Source organism: Panthera tigris, chromosome F3 (assembly GCF_018350195.1).
Source record: "Panthera tigris isolate Pti1 chromosome F3, P.tigris_Pti1_mat1.1, whole genome shotgun sequence".
NCBI classification, from domain to species: domain Eukaryota; kingdom Metazoa; phylum Chordata; class Mammalia; order Carnivora; family Felidae; genus Panthera; species Panthera tigris.
The window spans coordinates 36,482,663-36,500,728 of NC_056678.1; the positions used below are offsets into that span (position 1 = coordinate 36,482,663).

Genomic DNA, 18,066 nt, shown 5'->3' on the forward strand with positions numbered 1-18,066 from the left:
AATCAATATAATGCCTGTTTGACACTGTTAATCAGAGAATGAAGTCTTTGGCCTCCGTTCTTTGCTTTAGGATGTTAAATATGTAAATGTGATATACAGGAGAAAGTGTAGCATAAATCTATACGTGTAATAGAAACTAATGTTAGTGCACCTCTTTGCACTGATCATTGTTGTAATTGATACAACTGTAAGAATGCATCATTCTTTAAGGACTCAGGTGCAGTGTACATAATTCTTATTCAAAAGGAAATATTATGCATAGAGGCCTGTTAGATATTAAATATATTCGGGAGACTTTGAAACTTAGCATGCTAACCAAAAATGAGAGTACAATTATTTCTGAAGCCTGGGCTCTGAAGATAATGAGAAAGGTGTTCAGAGCAGTCTGTCAGGGCCACAAGGCACGTGTTGTGCACTCTCTCCCCACTGTAATGAGTGACGAGGACAACATCAGTGACAAGACCTGTTCCAGGCTGATAACATACGATGTGCGTTATCTCGTGGCACAGAATGATAACATTGATTTGTAATTGCTGAAAGATGCATATTGAGGGGCACAGTCTCTAAACACTGATCAGAAGTTTAGGGCACAGTCATTCAGAAACAACGTTTTGTTTTAAACGCTTGCCAAAGCCATAAAATTGCCTTTACGGTTTTTGATTGAGAGTGGGCCCAGGCTCGCAGAAGCATTGAGGACCTCTGTCCTGGCAGACCAGATTGCCTTTCGGGAGAGAGGGTGAATTAATCTATACCTAGGACCGGATGATTCATTTAAAATTCATCGAGCATTTTCTATATTCAAGAGTATGTGCTGTGTGCTACAGACCTTAGTGTTAAAGGACAAAAAAAAATCACTTTGACAGTTTTGTAGATAATATAAACAAATAAGCATTTGCAGTCAAATATGTAATACATACTTTTATGTAACAGGGAATTATGAAAGAACTGTGGAGTGGCACCCAAGGCAGATGGAAGTGGTTAAGTATAGTTTCTGGCATCATGATGCTCAAATTCAGTTTTTCAGAACTAATTAGAATTAGCTGGAGGAAGTAGGAATGAGGAATGGGACCTTATAGGCAAAGGGGGCACCTATGTGCAGCCTAAAGACATGAGACAGTGGAGCTGCAAGAGAGTCATTGTAGGTGGTACCAGGAGAGTCCTCATCTTTCTGAATCTTCTGCCACATTCCAAGGCTTTATCCTGGAGACAAGAGGAGCTATTTGCAAACTTGCACAGGCAATGATATAATCAGATTTGTATTTTATAATGACCACTCTCAGAACTGTAGAGAATGCCTGGAAAGAGAGAGGCCAGTAAGCAATAAGATAAGAAGAGAGATGTTGAGCGTCTGAATAAGGTTGTAGCAATAGCAATGGCCTTTTAGATCCGTTTCCCAGGGAGAAATGACAGGATTTGGCGACTAATGTGGGGAATAATACCAAGATAATGGTAACTCCTAGAAATCTGGCTTGGGTTATTTGGAGATAATATCATTCACTGAGAGAAGAAGTTTGGCAGGGATGAGAGAGGGTGGATTGAGGAGAGAGAGTTTGTATTTGGAATTGTAGAATGATGTCTGTTGGGATATGTGGAGAAGACAACCTATAGATAGTTGGGTTCAGAAGAGCAATCTGGCCTAGGGTTAGACTGCTAATGTATAGTTTATGTGAAAATGTCACAGGAAAAGCTTCCTGAAATTCATTAGAATGGCCCCTGCTTCCATAGTCTTTATTATTATTATTATTTTTAATGTTTATTTACTTTTGGGAGAGAGAGAGAAACAGAGCATGAGCAGGGGAGGGGCAGAGAGAGGGAGATACAGAATCCAAAGCAGGCTCCAGGATCTGAGCTGTCCGCACAGAGCCCGATGTGGAGTTTGAACTCACAAACTATGAGATCATGACTTGAGCCGAAGTCAGGCGTTCAACCAGCTGAGCCACCCAGGTGCTGCATCCATAGTCTTTTCTTAAACACAAGTAAACACAACATTTTATTTTTTTTCCCAATGTGTCTTTAATTCCTTGGCCTTTACTTGAACTTGGCATTTATCTGATGAAACCACTTTCTATGAGACCCTTATTAAAGGATTTTTCTTCTCCTTGATTCTCAAGGAAGGAAGGGTTGGCTTTCTCACTAACCCCCTGCTTCTGAAAGACCACTGGCTCATCATTCACTTACCACTTACGCTTCTCTTTTCTTTTCTTTGTAAGCTATTACCTCCTCCAGGACACTCGCAGTATTCTCAGTGACTTCTCTTTCCCAGACAACTTCTTCACATTCAGTTCAATTCAGCAAACTGTGCCAAACACCTGTCACGGGGCAGGTGTTTGCTACACACAGAGGATGTACATCCTTGAAGAACATAATGTACGGGGCTGTGGTGTAGCCTCATGGCCAATAGCACAGGTTCTGAATTCAGACTGCCTGTAATCTAATCCTGGCCCTACCACTCTCTAGCCTGTTGGTCTGCATCAGTTTCTTAACTTCTCTGTGCTTCAGTTTCATCCTGAAGAAAATGAGCATAAAGGTAGTACCTCATGGATAATTTTTTGAAGATCACACAAAATAAAATAAGGTACATAAAATGCTGAGCACAGTACCTGATGTGAAATAAGCTCTCAAAAAATGTCAGTTATTACTATGAATATCAAAGCAAGGATCCTTGTCTTTAAAGCAGTTGTTGGAGATAAGAAAGTAACAAATAATAAAATATAATGCTGTAAGTGCTATGAAAACACAAGAAGGTGGAACCAGTAAGGAAATCAGGGGAGACTTCACTGAAGGTGGGACATTTAACGTAAGTCTTAAAGGATGACTTCATCAGATGGACAAATAAGAAAGAACCTAAGAGAGGGAGAGGGAGAGAGGGAGAGAGAGAGAGAAAGAGAGAGAGAGAGAGAAAGGATCAGTATGTTAAACTCTTAGAGGGTAGGGGGATATGGTGGGTTTGAGAAAAAGAAAATGATCTGGTAAGACTGGCACATAGAGTGATGACAGATTCGTGATAGGAAATGAAACTAAGTATTACAAAGATTTTTTGATGCCACGATGAGAAGTTTTCAGTTTATCCAAATCCAATTAGGAGCTACTGGAGTATTTGATGGCCCACATGCTTTTAGAATTTCTTGAGCTTCCTGTTTTCAGTGACCTCCATCTATTCTGCCACAGCTACATGCCGATGCAGCTTCAAGTTAGTCCCTCTCATCATCCAAAACTACTTTACCACCAAAGTTGTCACTACAACCTGCGCTTCTGATGTCTTTGCTTCGGTTGGATTCTTACCTCATCTTTAGCAGAATATTAGCCATCTGGCTTCTCCGTACTCCTCCTGTCCAAAATCTCCTTCTCTATCTCGATATCTCCTTATAGGCCTAGACTTTGTGGAGAGCTCTTCTACTGATGTGCCTGTATTGTTCTCTAAACCTTCTCGTGCTTGACCTGCAATTGTTATGTTGCAGTTTTCCAGTCCCGGAAAACCCCCCTATTGCCTACTTTCTTTTGTCCTAATTTAAACTCTATTGATCCATCCCAACATTTACTACCAAATTCGGGCTATATATTTACTATTGCTCACTAGCTACTTATATGTCCATTGTACCCCCCACCCCTTTTAAAATCGTATTTAGTATAGTGACTGTTCCAAATTTGTGCATCTCTAGCTCCTATACTCTCAGTATGCCATCTGTATTTGTTTTAACTGAGTCTGAAGCTATTCCAAATTCCCTTCCAGGGATATGTTTGTTTCCAAAGACTTCAAAACGTTTACAATTCTGTCTACCCAGAGGAATTGAAGAATAGGAAAGAACAAATAGATTATAGGTAATACCTACCATTCATTGAGCATTTACTATAATCCAACCTTGGTACTAGCCGTGGCAGAGCAGAGCTTAGTCCTAAGTGGTCTGTCTACAAAATCCATGTTCTTTCTACTCTTCCATGATGAATGGCAAAGGAAAAGAGGAAGAAGGGAAGTAATAATAGCAGGTACAATTTTTATAACTCCCTAACTCAACATGATACAAAGAGTGTGTGTTGGACTAATTGGAGAGCGCATTTGGCTGCCTTGTTTGCTTCAATAAGTATTCTCTTTAAAGCCATTTAATTTCCATCTACCCAGGTCCTGTGTAGTTTTCTCTGTTCTACCATCCTGTACAACAGTGGCTTGGGAATTATGTGTGTCCTGATGTCTTTCCAAAGTTCTATAAGGGAAGTGGAGCCAGCTTCTCTCCTGGGATCCCAACACCTATCTGGGGTGATATCAAATTCCCAGCTCACCTACAGCAAGACTGAAGAGTGTGGAACTTCTGCACCAGCTTCATTTTTGCTACATCTTTTTTTTAAATGTTTTTATTTTATTTTTGAGAGAGAGAGAGAGAGTGTGGGGGAGGGGCAGAGAGAGAGGGAGACATAGAATCCGAAGCAGGCTCCAGGCTCTGAGCTGTCAGCACAGAGCCTGACGTGGGGTTCGCGCTCACTGACAGTGAGGTCATGAACTGAGCCGAAGTTGGACGCTCAACCGACTGAGCCACCCAGGCGCCCCCATTTTTGCTATATCTTTAACTATGTGCCTGAGGGCTGGACCCAAAACTGAACAGTCTGCTTGTTTGAATATTCTACTCAAATCTTTCCTCTCTCGGGTATGTGTATCAATTGGGTTTTGGTCAGGAAAAAAAGAACTCATTCTACGTATATCAGTTATAAAAAGTTTAAATGGGAATTAAGGGCTTATATGCAGAAAGGCTGCATAGTTCGTGGGTTCTGCTGTAAAATAAAAATGTGGGGCCTCTAGTTCAAAAGTCATTAAGAACTTCGAGATGGTGACAGAAAAGCAAACCAAGAAGGAGTCTGTTAGGTTTGAATTGTGACCTCTCCCAACACACAAATTCCTCTGTTGAAGTTCTACACCCTATGTTGAAGTACCTCAGAATGTGATCTTATTTGAAAACGGATACTGCTGTTGTTGCCAATATTAGTTAAATACTTGGTTTTTCTGAACTTTTGACAGTTTGTGCAGATTGAGTAGTTCAGAGTGAAACTGTCCCTGACTGTCAGGAATTAATGACACCTTAGGTCACCTGTATTTATGTAGGGAAGCCTCTGGATTTTAGCACAGTATTAGTTTTGGTAAGTCACCAAAGCTAATGACATCAGGGGATTTTTTTTTTCCTGTCTTATACTTCTTCTTTGGGTGCGAGTTCTCCTTACCCTGTTTTTTTTTTTCATACCCTTTCTATTTTCTTATGTTTCATATTACTAACTATTAATGAACTGCAACCGTTGGTTTGGTTCCTGGATGAATTTTTGTGAAAGAATTTTATAATCATGAATTTTCTATTTCTTAGACAATCAGCCATAGAAGTGCTACTCACTGTAACTGTATTCAATTGCTGTTGCTACATATAGTTATAATAACATGGTGCACTACTTAAAAACACTAGGCATAAAATGAATGTTTTCAGGTGGAATGGACTACAAGTACAGGTATGTTTTGAATGTTGATTAATTGTATATTGAAAGGCTATAAGCATGTGACAGTAAGCATCCAAGTGAAAAATCAAAATCATAGTTATCCAGATGTTTTATCTATGAAGCCAGCATCTGGAAATACAAAAACATATGGACGACTGGCTGTATTTACCACATTTCATCCGGCTACTTTGGCATCATGCAGACGTAGACCAAATCATGTTTGTCTATATCAGGAGCAGTGATAAACTGCAATAAAAATCATGTTGTTAAGTAATATTAAGGTAATACAAACAAATCACCCTAAAGTAACTAGTTGAATTTGAAATTATATCTAAACTATTGAAACACATTCTTGTATGTACATCACGATTTCTTTATTTGGGCTACAATTTATAAGAGGAGCTTCAGAATTTAAAATAATGGCTTATAATGTATTTCTTAAGCACGAGGAAGTAATCCGGGTGTATTGCAGATGAATATATGAATTTGATTTGAGTTATGAAATAAAATTTGGAAAAGTTTTAGCAAGTTTTAAACCACTGGTTTGGCTTTGTATGTTAATCCTTTGCAGCAAATATAGATGACTAAGATACCAAAGGTATTAGTCTAATGTCATGTAGGCAAAGGCACTATGGAAAAGTGGATTGGCAAAAGAACGGGAATAGGTGGTGATAGGAATCGAAGAAACACAGTCATTGAAGAGCCATGGGACACAGACAAGTCAATGTACCTTAAAGGAGTTCGAATGAAGCACAAGAATGTATGTAAAATCACCTTGCCTTGACACCGCATATGGCAGGTATCGAGTAAGTAGCAGTTGCCCTCTGCTCACAGAGCACTATGGAAATCCACATCGACCAAACATTCCTGGGTGGGCATAGTTCACTTTGCTTAAAGTTATGATTGATTCTGTGTGGACAGCTTGGAGCCTGGAGCCTGTTTCAGATTCTTTGTCTCCCTCTGTCTCTGCTCCTCCCCTGCTCACACTGTCTCTCTTTCAAAAATAAATTTAAAAAAAATTTTTTTAAAAAGGTTATGATTGATCGTTGTCATTTCAGGGGAGGTAATTTTGTGCCTTGTAGTTACTGAGGACTAACCCATTATCATTTTAGTTGCTATATATGTCTAAAAAATAATTGTAAGAAAAAATATTTTAACAAATTTATTATTTTTGTCTTACGTTCTTGGAAAACAGAGATAGTTGTTATTGTATTATTTTACATGGCAGAAATGAAGATACTAAAACATTGCTGAAAAGCCATTTCAGAGAGAGAATGAGAATGAAAATACACGTGTTCCACTGGCCAGTTCAGTGTTCGTTCCCTTGACCTTAGTTATGCCAAGTAAAATAGTTATGATTGATCTCAATCCCAGATTGGGTAAGAAATAGCCTGGCCTCAAATGGCAAGCCTTTTACCTAGCAACAAATACTGTTCCACAGCTTTATATTTTTATCAATATAAAATTTAATTTTTAAGTTTTTTTCTTCTCAAAAAACAATCAAATTTAATATGCTGGGATCCCTTTCAGCTTAGGTATTTATAGAACCTAGTCACTGTTGTAAACGGTCAGCAGTGTTAGGATATGCTACTGCTTTTTCTGTCAGGAAAGAGGGCACATTCTCAGACTACTAGCAACTTCTGAGTCATTTGAAAATCCCTCAATATCATTTTAATACATAATCTATTATCCTGGGTTGTAGGAATAGAAATAAAGATAGGTAAATATAGATATTTGCCCTTTTGTGTCTTTTAAAACATGTATGCAAATTTGATTATGGTATATCAAATATTATTTTGATAGAGCCAGTAAGGTGGTTTGTTATCTCCATGTGACTACTTTTGTAAGTCTTAAACATATTTTGCATAGTAAATATTCATTTACAATTTTGGGGAGAATAAATAGAGATTTTTCATGTAAATTACCTTAAAATTAAGTAGCTTCTTTAAAAATTTTTTTTTAATGTTTGTTTATTATTTTTGAGATAGAGACAGAGTGCGAGCAGGCGAAGGGCAGAGAGAGAGGGAGACACAGAATCTGAAGCAGGCTCTGGGCTCTGAGCTATCAGCACAAAGCCCGATGCGGGACTCGAACTCACCAACTGTGAGATCACTACCTGAGCTGAGGTCGGACGCTTAACTGACTGAGCCAACCAGGTGCCCCAGAATGAAGTAGCTTATACTAATTATATTATGTCACAAACTGATTTCCTATTTAAAAGTAGTATTTTACAACACTATGGAAATTTTAAATTTAAAATATGTTTATGCAGAAGGAGCACTTAAGGAAATAATTGCACATCATGTTTGTACAATAAATATAGAAGGACCAAGTATTGTTTTTTTTTCCTCTAGCAACATTTAGTACCACCTACTATCATAAGCATTTCAGAACACATTGTAATTGTAATAATAATCCTATGAGGTAATTACAAGTAGTGGTCCCATTTTTCAGGTGCGGAGACTGAGATACGGAAAGATTAAGGAATTGCCAAAGATCACACAGCCAGTAAGTGGCTGTGCCAGGATTCCAAACTGGGTCACTTGGCTTTGGAGTCTGAGCTTGCACCCACTCCCCTTACGATGCCTAACTAACTGCTTAAAAATAATGAAGAAAATTGACCAGTCCCTATAAAGCTTCCAACAAAAGTACAGTTAACAATAACTTTATTCTAAAAATGACTTGTTTCAACAGATTAAAAAGCCACAAGCTGTTGTATCCAATAGTTCTTTGTAAGTAACAGCTGCTCTGCATTGTGCAACTTCCCACAAGCATGCCAGAAAGTTAATATCAATTACAATTAAAGAGGAAAATTATTTTGGGTAATATAACGTTTGACAAAAAGCCTTGGTAAATAAAGCACTGGCAAAGAGCTAAAATATTAACGCTGTGCTAAAACTTTTCCTTTTTTCTGTGCTGACTTTCTTAAAAGGTGTGAACTGTGAAATGGAAGTTGATGAATGTTGGTCCCAGCCCTGCCTAAATGGTGCAACCTGTCATGATGCTCTGGGGGCTTATTTCTGTGACTGTCCCACTGGATTCCTTGGTGATCACTGCGAACTCAGTACTGATGAATGTGCCAGTCAGCCGTGTCTCCATGGAGGGCTGTGCATAGATGGACACAATAGGTACGTTTTCTCCTGTGTTTGGGCGATTGGTTTAGAGAGAACTCACTGACCAACCAACCACTACTGTACCTCTCTGGGGATTTTAGAGAGCTCGTGTCCTCAGCTGAAGATGTTCACACTGCTTTCCACTTTATTTTTTTATTTTTATTTTTTAATGTTTATTTTTGAGAGAGAGAAAGAGACAGAACGTGAGCAGGGGAGGGGCAGAGAGAGAGGGAGACACAGAATCTGAAGCAGCCTCCAGGCTCTGAGCTGTCAGCACAGGGCCCGATAGGGGGCTCAAACCCATGAACTGTGAGATGGTGGCCTGGGCCGAAGTCAGAACCAACTGAGCCATCCAGGAATCCCTGCTTTGCACTTTAAATGACAAAAAGTTGTAACATTCAGATTTTACTCAAAAATTCATCCTTTACAGGTCATTTGTCCCAAGAGTGAGAATTTTCCAAGTCACTCTGGTCATCATCTAGGACTGTTTATATTACAAAAAAAATGCCGACTTTTCAATTCCACTAAACTTGTTATAGATAGGGAAAGTGCAAAAACAAAGCTATAGATTATTCTATATGTGAATATAAGGTGGTATTTACATAATTACAAGCATATAAATCAAGTGATGAAAAATAAGTCCTTTAGAAATTGTATATAAACAGTGTTGGAAAAGGCAGTGATATTAAATTGATTATATCTTGAATGTCCAGGTATTTGGAGACTTGGGTGAATACTTTTGAGAGAGTAGAATGGCGAGAAGTAGCTATGTGAATCTGCTCCGAAGTCGATTCTATCATTGGCTTTTCAGCCGATTCTATCATTGGCTTTTTATTATTTAAAATAATAAATAAATAAACCTTAATACAATATATATAATAAATGTAGGTGATGGTAATTGATTATATATAAAATATTTTATTTTTTTTAAATGTTTATTTTTGAAGGAGAGGGAGAGAGAGACAGAGACAGAGACAGAGACAGCTAGTGGGGAGGGGCAGAAAGAGAGGGAGACACAGAATCTGAAGCAGGCTCTAGGCTCTGAGCTGTCAGCACAGAGTCTGATGCGGGGCTTGAACTTAGAAACCGTGAGATCATGACCTGAGCCAAAGTCAGAATCTTAACCGACTGAGTCACTCAGGTGCCCCTATAGAAAATAGTTTAAAAAGAACTTTCTGATACCTATTTAAACCACGAATACCGAATTACCAAATGCATGGCAATTTGAACATTAGTACTTAATGTTTTGTTGGATCCTTCAGCAGCTCAGTGGAAGGCAAGCTGAGCATTCATATTCTCACATTACATTAGATGTCCAAAGTTCAGAGAAGTTAGGTGACTCCATAAGCTCACACAGTTAATTTTTTGTAGAAGAAAGACTGGAATCCAATTCTTCTTTATTTAATAAGTAAGATCCAATTTATCCCAAATCTAAGTTTCAAAGAGAATCAGACTCGAAACGGGAGGAGTAAAAGGCACATGTACTTCAAATATATCCAACAAAATAATGTGATTTTAAATAGAACAATGTAGTTGTATGTTTCTTTTGTAAACTCTAAAGTATAACTTTTAATCACATTTCACGTCTTGACTGTGACTTTCAGTTTTACCCAAATCATTCTCCAGTGACAAGAATCTATATTCCTCAAGGCAGATTACTGACCAACATGTAGACTGACCAGAATGGAAGTTTCCACACATGTACTGCAGAGGAAGAGCAGGAGGTCCCCCCATCCATACTTTACTGCCTCCAGAAAACATCAGGACAGAAAATACACAAAGCTTTTGCTTCCTATGGAGATGCAAACAAAACAAGGCTACTGAACCTTGCCACCTTTCAATTCTTTGTGTAATGTGCCGTGGATAATTTTTCTGTTTTACCCTTCTCTCTCTTAGTACCTAAATTTTGGGAAGATGAGTACAAGGTCAACAAATACAACCTGACTTTAGTTTCCCACAACAAAAATGAACACATTTTCTATGAGGTTTATGGGAAGGTCAGAAACCATACACCAAAGAAACAAAAAACAAACAAGTTTCTTGTAGACCAAAGGGATATGCAAATAGAGTTTCCAGGAATTGGGGCCCACTAGCCAGCCTCTAGTACAGGGCTCTTGTCTCTAATGTCTTATATATAGTAGATTTTTAGTAAGTATTTTAATTAGTAAGAGGATTTCTCACTAGCAATACATATACAAATTATAGTGACTTATTACATTTGCTAATATTTCAGTTTCCTTAGTGAAATCTTCTTATCTGTGTTTGGTGGTAAACATTCACACAAGCCATAGCGAACAGAACTCTAAGTCTTTATGAGTTCATAGGTGTTCTTTCCCCTAGACCTTCATTTCATCAAAGCCGAGTGTGCAACCCCGTGTTTTTATAATACTAAATCCTTGAGGAGATCCCATATAAATTAAAAGCTCCTCTTGATAAAGTCGACAAGTATCCCCATCAGATTTGTGTTTTGAGTCTCTCAGATAATCTCACTCAACCAATGAATGGATAGAAATAGCAAGACTAAAATATTCCTGTAATCTAAAAATAAGAGAACATAAGTCACAATTTATATAATGAGGGCTTTTCCTGTTTTTTTAAATAATTTATTGTTTCATTTTTCATAAGGGACCTTATTAATGGGCTGTAAATATAAAAGAGCACCACAGTGGTATAAATCATTCTCTACTGCCTTCACAAATATTAACAACTTTATTTAGTACTACTTAGTAATAATTTATTCAGTGTTTTCTGATGTTTCAGATACCATGTCTATTCTTTCTATGCACATTCAATTATCACAATAACCCTGTGACATAGGTACTATTGTCTTCAATTTATGGATGAGGAAACTGAAGTAAATAATCATGGTTTCCAAATAATTTTGCATGAAATTTTTAAAGATAATCATAAATTTCAAAAGATAATCAGGTACCAGTATGGAAATACATAACGTGTTCAGGTTTGTAGAGATAATTCCCCAGAGTTTTTGAGACAAGTGTTAAAGCCATGCCCGGGGTCTCAGACTGATGGACAGGGGAAGAGACAGGATAAAGGTACTTGATCTCAATATGACCAAGAGTTGATGTGAAAATTTCATTTTACTCTCCAGCTATAGCTGTAACTGCATGGATAGTGGATTCACAGGGACACATTGTGAGACCCTGACGCCTCTATGTTGGTCAAAACCCTGTCACAATAATGCTACATGTGAGGACAGTGATGACAATTACACTTGTCACTGCTGGCCTGGTAAGTGACAAAATATCTTCCACCAACTTTTTTTTTTTTTTTTTGCTTAGAGTAGAAACAAACCACTTATGGCAAATGTAAACTAAAAAATCTTACTGTTAAAGGTTTAAAACCAACTCTTTCTTCTAGATTCTGTTTTTTATTAAGTTATTTTTTTATTGTTTATTTATTTTTGAGAGAGAGAAAGAGAGTGTGAACAGGGGAGGGGCAGAGAGAGAGAGAGAGAGAGAGGGAGACACAGAATCTGAAGCAGCCTCCAGAATCTGAAGCAGGCTCCAAGCTCTGAGCTGTCAGCACAGAGCCCAATGTGGGGCTCAAACCCACGGACCACGAGATCATGACCTGAGCTGAAGTCGGACACTTAACCGAGTGAGCCACCCAGGCGCCCCACTAGTTATCATTGTTCAACTGAATTCTTCATTGCTCACACATACCTACTGCTACACTATGCATTGTCTAAAGTAGGTTACCATGCGCCTAATCGTTAGAACCATCTAGGGGCGCCTGGGTGGCGCAGTCGGTTAAGCGTCCGACTTCAGCCAGGTCACGATCTCGCGGTCCGTGAGTTCGAGCCCCGCGTCAGGCTCTGGGCTGATGGCTCAGAGCCTGGAGCCTGTTTCCGATTCTGTGTCTCCCTCTCTCTCTGCCCCTCCCCCGTTCATGCTCTGTCTCTCTCTGTACCAAAAATAAATTAAAAACGTTGAAAAAAAAAAAAAAAAAAAAGAACCATCTAGAGGAAACAGAGAGGAAAAAAATGAATAGAAGAATCAATTTTAGCATGGTCTTCATGGAGAAAAATTCACTTGAAGATGCTTCCTTTTCTTCCAAGATATTTTCACTGATACCTAGAATATATTGAAACCCATGAAACAATATTAAAACCCTAGGCGACTGTATTATATTTCATAGTCAACATAATTACAATGGTCCCATAGAGGGTATAGAATGATTGTTCCAGAAATAGGTGTATTCTCCTCAGCATTTATAATATAATTGAGATTATTAGTTTAATATACATAAGCCATAACTGAAAATTACACATAAAGGGTAATTAGGCTAGAATGTAGAGGTAGTACCAGAATCAGTAGAAAACATTATATAACACTTGAGCCAGCAAGTCACCTGTAAATATTGCTGTTAGTTTTATCAAAAAAAAACTGCTTAACATATTTTTAACCTAATTCTCACTGGGATTTCACTGATAGAAATAAGAGAGCATTTCATGTCTTCTTGATCCACTGGAAAATAATGATAAACATATGATTATGTAAAATCTTGTTGTTACAAGCTTACTAATCATCTATCCCCTTCTGCCTTTCATTTTACTGTCTAAGGAAAAAGTAATCCTGTGGTTGGGGAGGAAGCATGGAGACTGGGGTCAAGTTGTTAGTAGCTTCCTATCGAAAGGCATCTCACTACCTAAGGGACATTTAATATGCTTTGGCTAAATGTATTTCGTAGGTAAAACAAACAAGTAAACGTGAAAGTGTAAAAGGAAGTTTGGAATTCTGTGGCTCGGAAATCTTTGTAGGTTGTCTGCCCACTTGCAGGTAATGAACGGGGCATGTTTTGTTATCCTTTGGTCCTTGGCTTGATTTACATACTGAAAATATTCCAAAATGTGCTTTTCACATTCTTGTCATCAATCAGCACTCAACATTCACACAACGCCCTGTAAAGGATCTCTATCTGGAAGCAGAGGTAGAGTGGACAGTTTGGGAATAGAACAGATCCATCACTTCTTAACTGAGTGACCTAGTTGGTCACCTCTTCATTCTTCAGCTCCTCATCTGTAAATGAGGGATGAAAAATGACTTGTAGTATTAAGAAGAATAAAATTATGAAAGTAGAGCCTGGAATATATTAGGTACTCAGAAAAAAAAAAAGCAACTATTATTACGTACCAGGTTCTACAACAGGAGGTAGGAATTACATTTGAGAATATTTTCTGTTCTCTAGAGGGTTTGTAATGAAGTCAGGCAGTTAAGAAGACCTACCTTAAAAAAGACAAATCAATATGTGTTCCACTCATTCATGGATTCAATCATTTAAACCACATGGAGTTCAGTATAATTTATATATATCAGGGGTCTGGAATCAAAAAGACATGGTCCCTTCTTCCAAGGAATTTAAATTCTAGTTGGGAGACAGTGTGAAAAAATGTGTATAGTATGATTTTTGGTACAATAAAAAGCTATAATAAATTCTATAACAGGGAATAAAGGGAGAGGTACAGAGATGGCCTGACCCAATAGGCAGCATTTTAGAAAATTTGAAAGATCACTAAGCATATTCCAGAAATGTACTCACTGGCTGTGTGATATTGGACAAGAAACTTTACTTCTCTGAGCTTCAGTTTCCCCATCTGCAAAGCAAAGATGATAATAACATCCACTTCACAGAGTTGCTTTAGAGATAAATCCAGTAATATATATAAAGTTCCTAGCTCAGCCTAGACCATAGTAAGCACTCAGTAAGTGTTAACTAGGTACCAAAATTAGGAGACTGAGTGTTCTAGACCCCCATGGCTAGCACATAGCAGCCCATTATTTGTCTAGGGAAAGAAGAGAAGAAGGAAAAGGAGGACAGAAGGAAGAAAGGGCTGCAGGCACACATGGAAAGGAGCATATCCAATTGTAGAACTTTAAATGATTTTTCCAAAATGCTGCACTACATAGGGCTGGCTGGTGGTAGAGAGCTGGGGCTGGGGGGCAAGACAGGGCTCAAGCCAGATCACATACTGTTTGTCTGCCCTGCACACTGTGGGGCAGAGAGATACCATAACCTGACCTGTTGATTTAAAAAGAACTCTTTGGAACTTTAGTGGAAGATGATTGAGAGAAATAAAATGAAAGGCAGAGAGTCTAGCTTAAAAAATGTTGTGCACTATTTTAAACAAGAGATAAGGCTATTTGCCAGAACTACAACTTCATGTCAAGAGAGACATGATGTGGAAATTAAGAAAGGGGCACAGACTTAGGGCAGGTCTGCTTCTGAGTTTCTTTCTTGGGTGAGTGGAACAATGGTGATTTTGCCCAGATAGAAAATGCAGAATTTCCTTATACCCTATTCTTACTGTCACATATAAAGAGAAGATTTGATGCTACAAGCCACCCTGTATCTAAGACACAAGACCACCACAACTGAAGGCAATGGCAAGAACCCACCACTGTAATTGCCTGGGGTCCTCATGTCAAAAGTAATTAATTACAAGAAGTGTCATTCATTTTAAATGCTTATCTTAAAAGTTTTCATGTTACCCAGGTAAGATCGGATTTGTTTAAAAAAAGAAAAACATAAGAACCCTGGGGACTTGACTCAATATCATATTGTTTCTTCATACAAAGTTTATGGAGAAACTTGTGAAAACTATTGAATATAGCCTTGGCTGAAGCAATCTATTTATATACATAGTTAAAGGGAGCAGCAGACAGAATTCCCACAGGGCCCCAGTGGTGGGGACAGGGCTGGGAAGACCGTAAATCAGAACCTTCCTAATGTTCACTGTAGGAATAGGATAATATATGAGTCAGAAAGCAAAAAAGGATTTATGAAGGCTTTAAATTACTTCCTAACCTGGCCTGCACATGAGTCTTGAGACTTACTCCGAGAAGAAAATTGAAAATAGTTGGAACGTTCTTCAATAAGTTCACTGTAGCACAACAAATACCAGTTTACAAAAACTTGTAAAAAAGTAGATATTCAGGTTTAAGAGACATAGGGTTCTTGGGGGGAGGTCACCACAAAGGATTGTGATCTGACATGTGCTTTTAGTTTCCTTTTTCATCTAAGTGTCTTCTTCAGATGACTGAGACAGACCCCAAGGGTCATATGTGACATATGTATTATACTGTTGAGCAACAGAATTTATGTTGTGGTTATGATTTGACATATGAACCCATTCAGGTTTTTTATTAAAATTACAAAATGAGCAATTATATCATGTTTTCATTATTTACTTATTAATAGTCAATTCTCTAATTTACATGCAAAACTAGAATTATAATTTAAATAGTTATTGCTATTTGACTCTCATTCAGTCGTTGATTGCAAGTCAACTATTTATGCATTGCTCAGTATTGGAAGGGTCAATAAATAAAAAGCAGTCCCTGCTTTTGTGGAGCTTAAAGTCTATTGAGGGAAATACATAAATTACATAAAAATAACAAAAAATAATAAAAATTATTATATGAGCAATGAAAGAAATAACTGGGTGATATGAGAAAACGAAGGGATCATACTTAGGTCTGTTCATGAGGAAAAGTCATTCTGAGAAAAGTCATACAAGATTAAGTCTCAAAACTAAGCATTAGCCAACCATGGTCTTGGAGGAGGATATTCTAGTAGAGGGAACTGTGTCATAAAGGCCCTGGGGGAGAAGACATTCTAGGGAAGGAATTTAGAGATGGGATGGAGGCCAGATAATAAAAGGCATTTTAGGTTAGGGATTTTGAATTTTATTTTGTGTGAAAGCAGAAGCCAGTGGATGATTTTAAAATAAAGAAATACCATGATCAGACTTATAAGTTTTATAATTTTGGATTGTAAATTTAAAAACATATTTCTCAGAGGAGTTAAGTGACATTACAAAGATCTTTAGTTGACTGTGAAGTCACTTGTATTATAGATCAAATTATGTTCCTTTAAGAACTTCGTATATCAGCTTATATATGTATAGTGCTATATAAATAATCTTATAAATCAATAGGAAAGACAGTCTAATGGGAAAAACAAGAAAAAGTCATGAAATGATTTTTTTTTAAATTTGCAGAAAAGTTAAATTCAGTAGTAACTGGGGAAAATGTAAACCCAAATAGCAATGAAGTATTATTTTTTTATCTAACCAACTGTTAAAAAATTTTATTTGGTAATAGCAAATGTTGGCAAGGACTTGGAGCTATATGCACAGTCATCCAGTGCTAGTAAGTACATAGATGGTAAAACTACTCCAGGTTTTTATCAGTATCTATTAAAATAAATGTATATGACCTATAACCCAGAAATTCCACCTCTAGGCATAGACCCCAGTGTTATACTCAGATATTTGCTCAAGCATGAATATATAATGATAGTATCCACTGCGACATTGTTTGTACTAGCAAAACATGTATCAGTCCACTAAGTGCATGTTTAAATTATGGTACTTTGATGTTACAGAATACTTGGCAATAGTTAAAAATTATGTTAGATATATATTACTAACATGGATAGATTGTTCAAAGGAGTGAAAAAAGTAAGCTCCAGAAGCAGGTATATAGTGGAATTGCACTTATGTCAACACACACGCACAAATTATATTTATATTTATATGTATATGTATATGTATATGTATATGTATATGTATATGTATATGTATATGTATATTTATGTATGTGAATATATGTAGTTTTTTTAAACAGGTGCACATGTATGTAAAACCAAAGAAAGAGTTCTGGCATGAACTGTCTTTTATATATAATACTTAATATATATATATTACATATAATATTTTTATAAAGTACTAAATAATTAATGTTCTATTGTTTTTATTCTTGTCTGTAATAAAATGAGTCAGCTAAATCCATTCAAATAGAAAATAATTTTTTATTCTGTCTTAGTGTGCAGAAGTAATCATTTACCTGTACTTTGAGTTTTAAGAAAAGAATTTAGGGTTGGCTATGTGCATACTGCTGACTTTTTGGCTATTTTCTTACATATTTTTTTCTTGCGAAAAATTCAGTATTTGAGGAATTGGAGTCTTTAAGATAATTGGGGAATCAGGGTTATCCTGAAGTCCTATTTTTATTTCAAGCCTTATTAATCAAGTCTTTTAAAAAATATTCATCACTATTATACAAGTGATTCCTTTGCTACTGCTATTTTCAAAGAGGCCTTAACCAACCTCTTTGACCTCAGCCACAGCAACTTCTTACTGTACACATCTCCAAAGGCAAGGGAAATAAAAGCAAAAATGAACTATTGGAACCTCATCAAGATAAAAAGCTTCTACAGAGCAAAGGAAACAATCAACAAAACTAAAAGACAACCACGGAATGGGAAAAGATATTTGCAAATGACATATCGGGTAAAAGGTTAGTATCCAAACTCTATAAAGAACTTAACAAACTCAACACCCTAAAAACAAATAATCCAGTGGAGAAACAGTCAGAAGGTATGAATAACCACTTTTCCCAAGAAGACATCCAGATGGCTAACAGACACATGACAAGATGTTCAACGTTGTTCATTATCAGAG

General features: G+C 37.2%; 1 protein-coding gene across 1 annotated transcript in view; it reads left to right on the forward strand.

Moving 5' to 3' along the window:
- Positions 1-18,066, forward strand: part of CRB1 (crumbs cell polarity complex component 1) — a 132,229-nt gene that overhangs the window by 215 nt on the left and 113,948 nt on the right. The window contains exons 2-3 of the mRNA XM_042976687.1: positions 8,402-8,597; positions 11,692-11,831. Of these exons, the coding sequence (XP_042832621.1) occupies positions 8,416-8,597; positions 11,692-11,831 (322 nt within the window). The 5' untranslated portion in view covers positions 8,402-8,415. The remainder of the gene's footprint in view (positions 1-8,401; positions 8,598-11,691; positions 11,832-18,066) is intronic.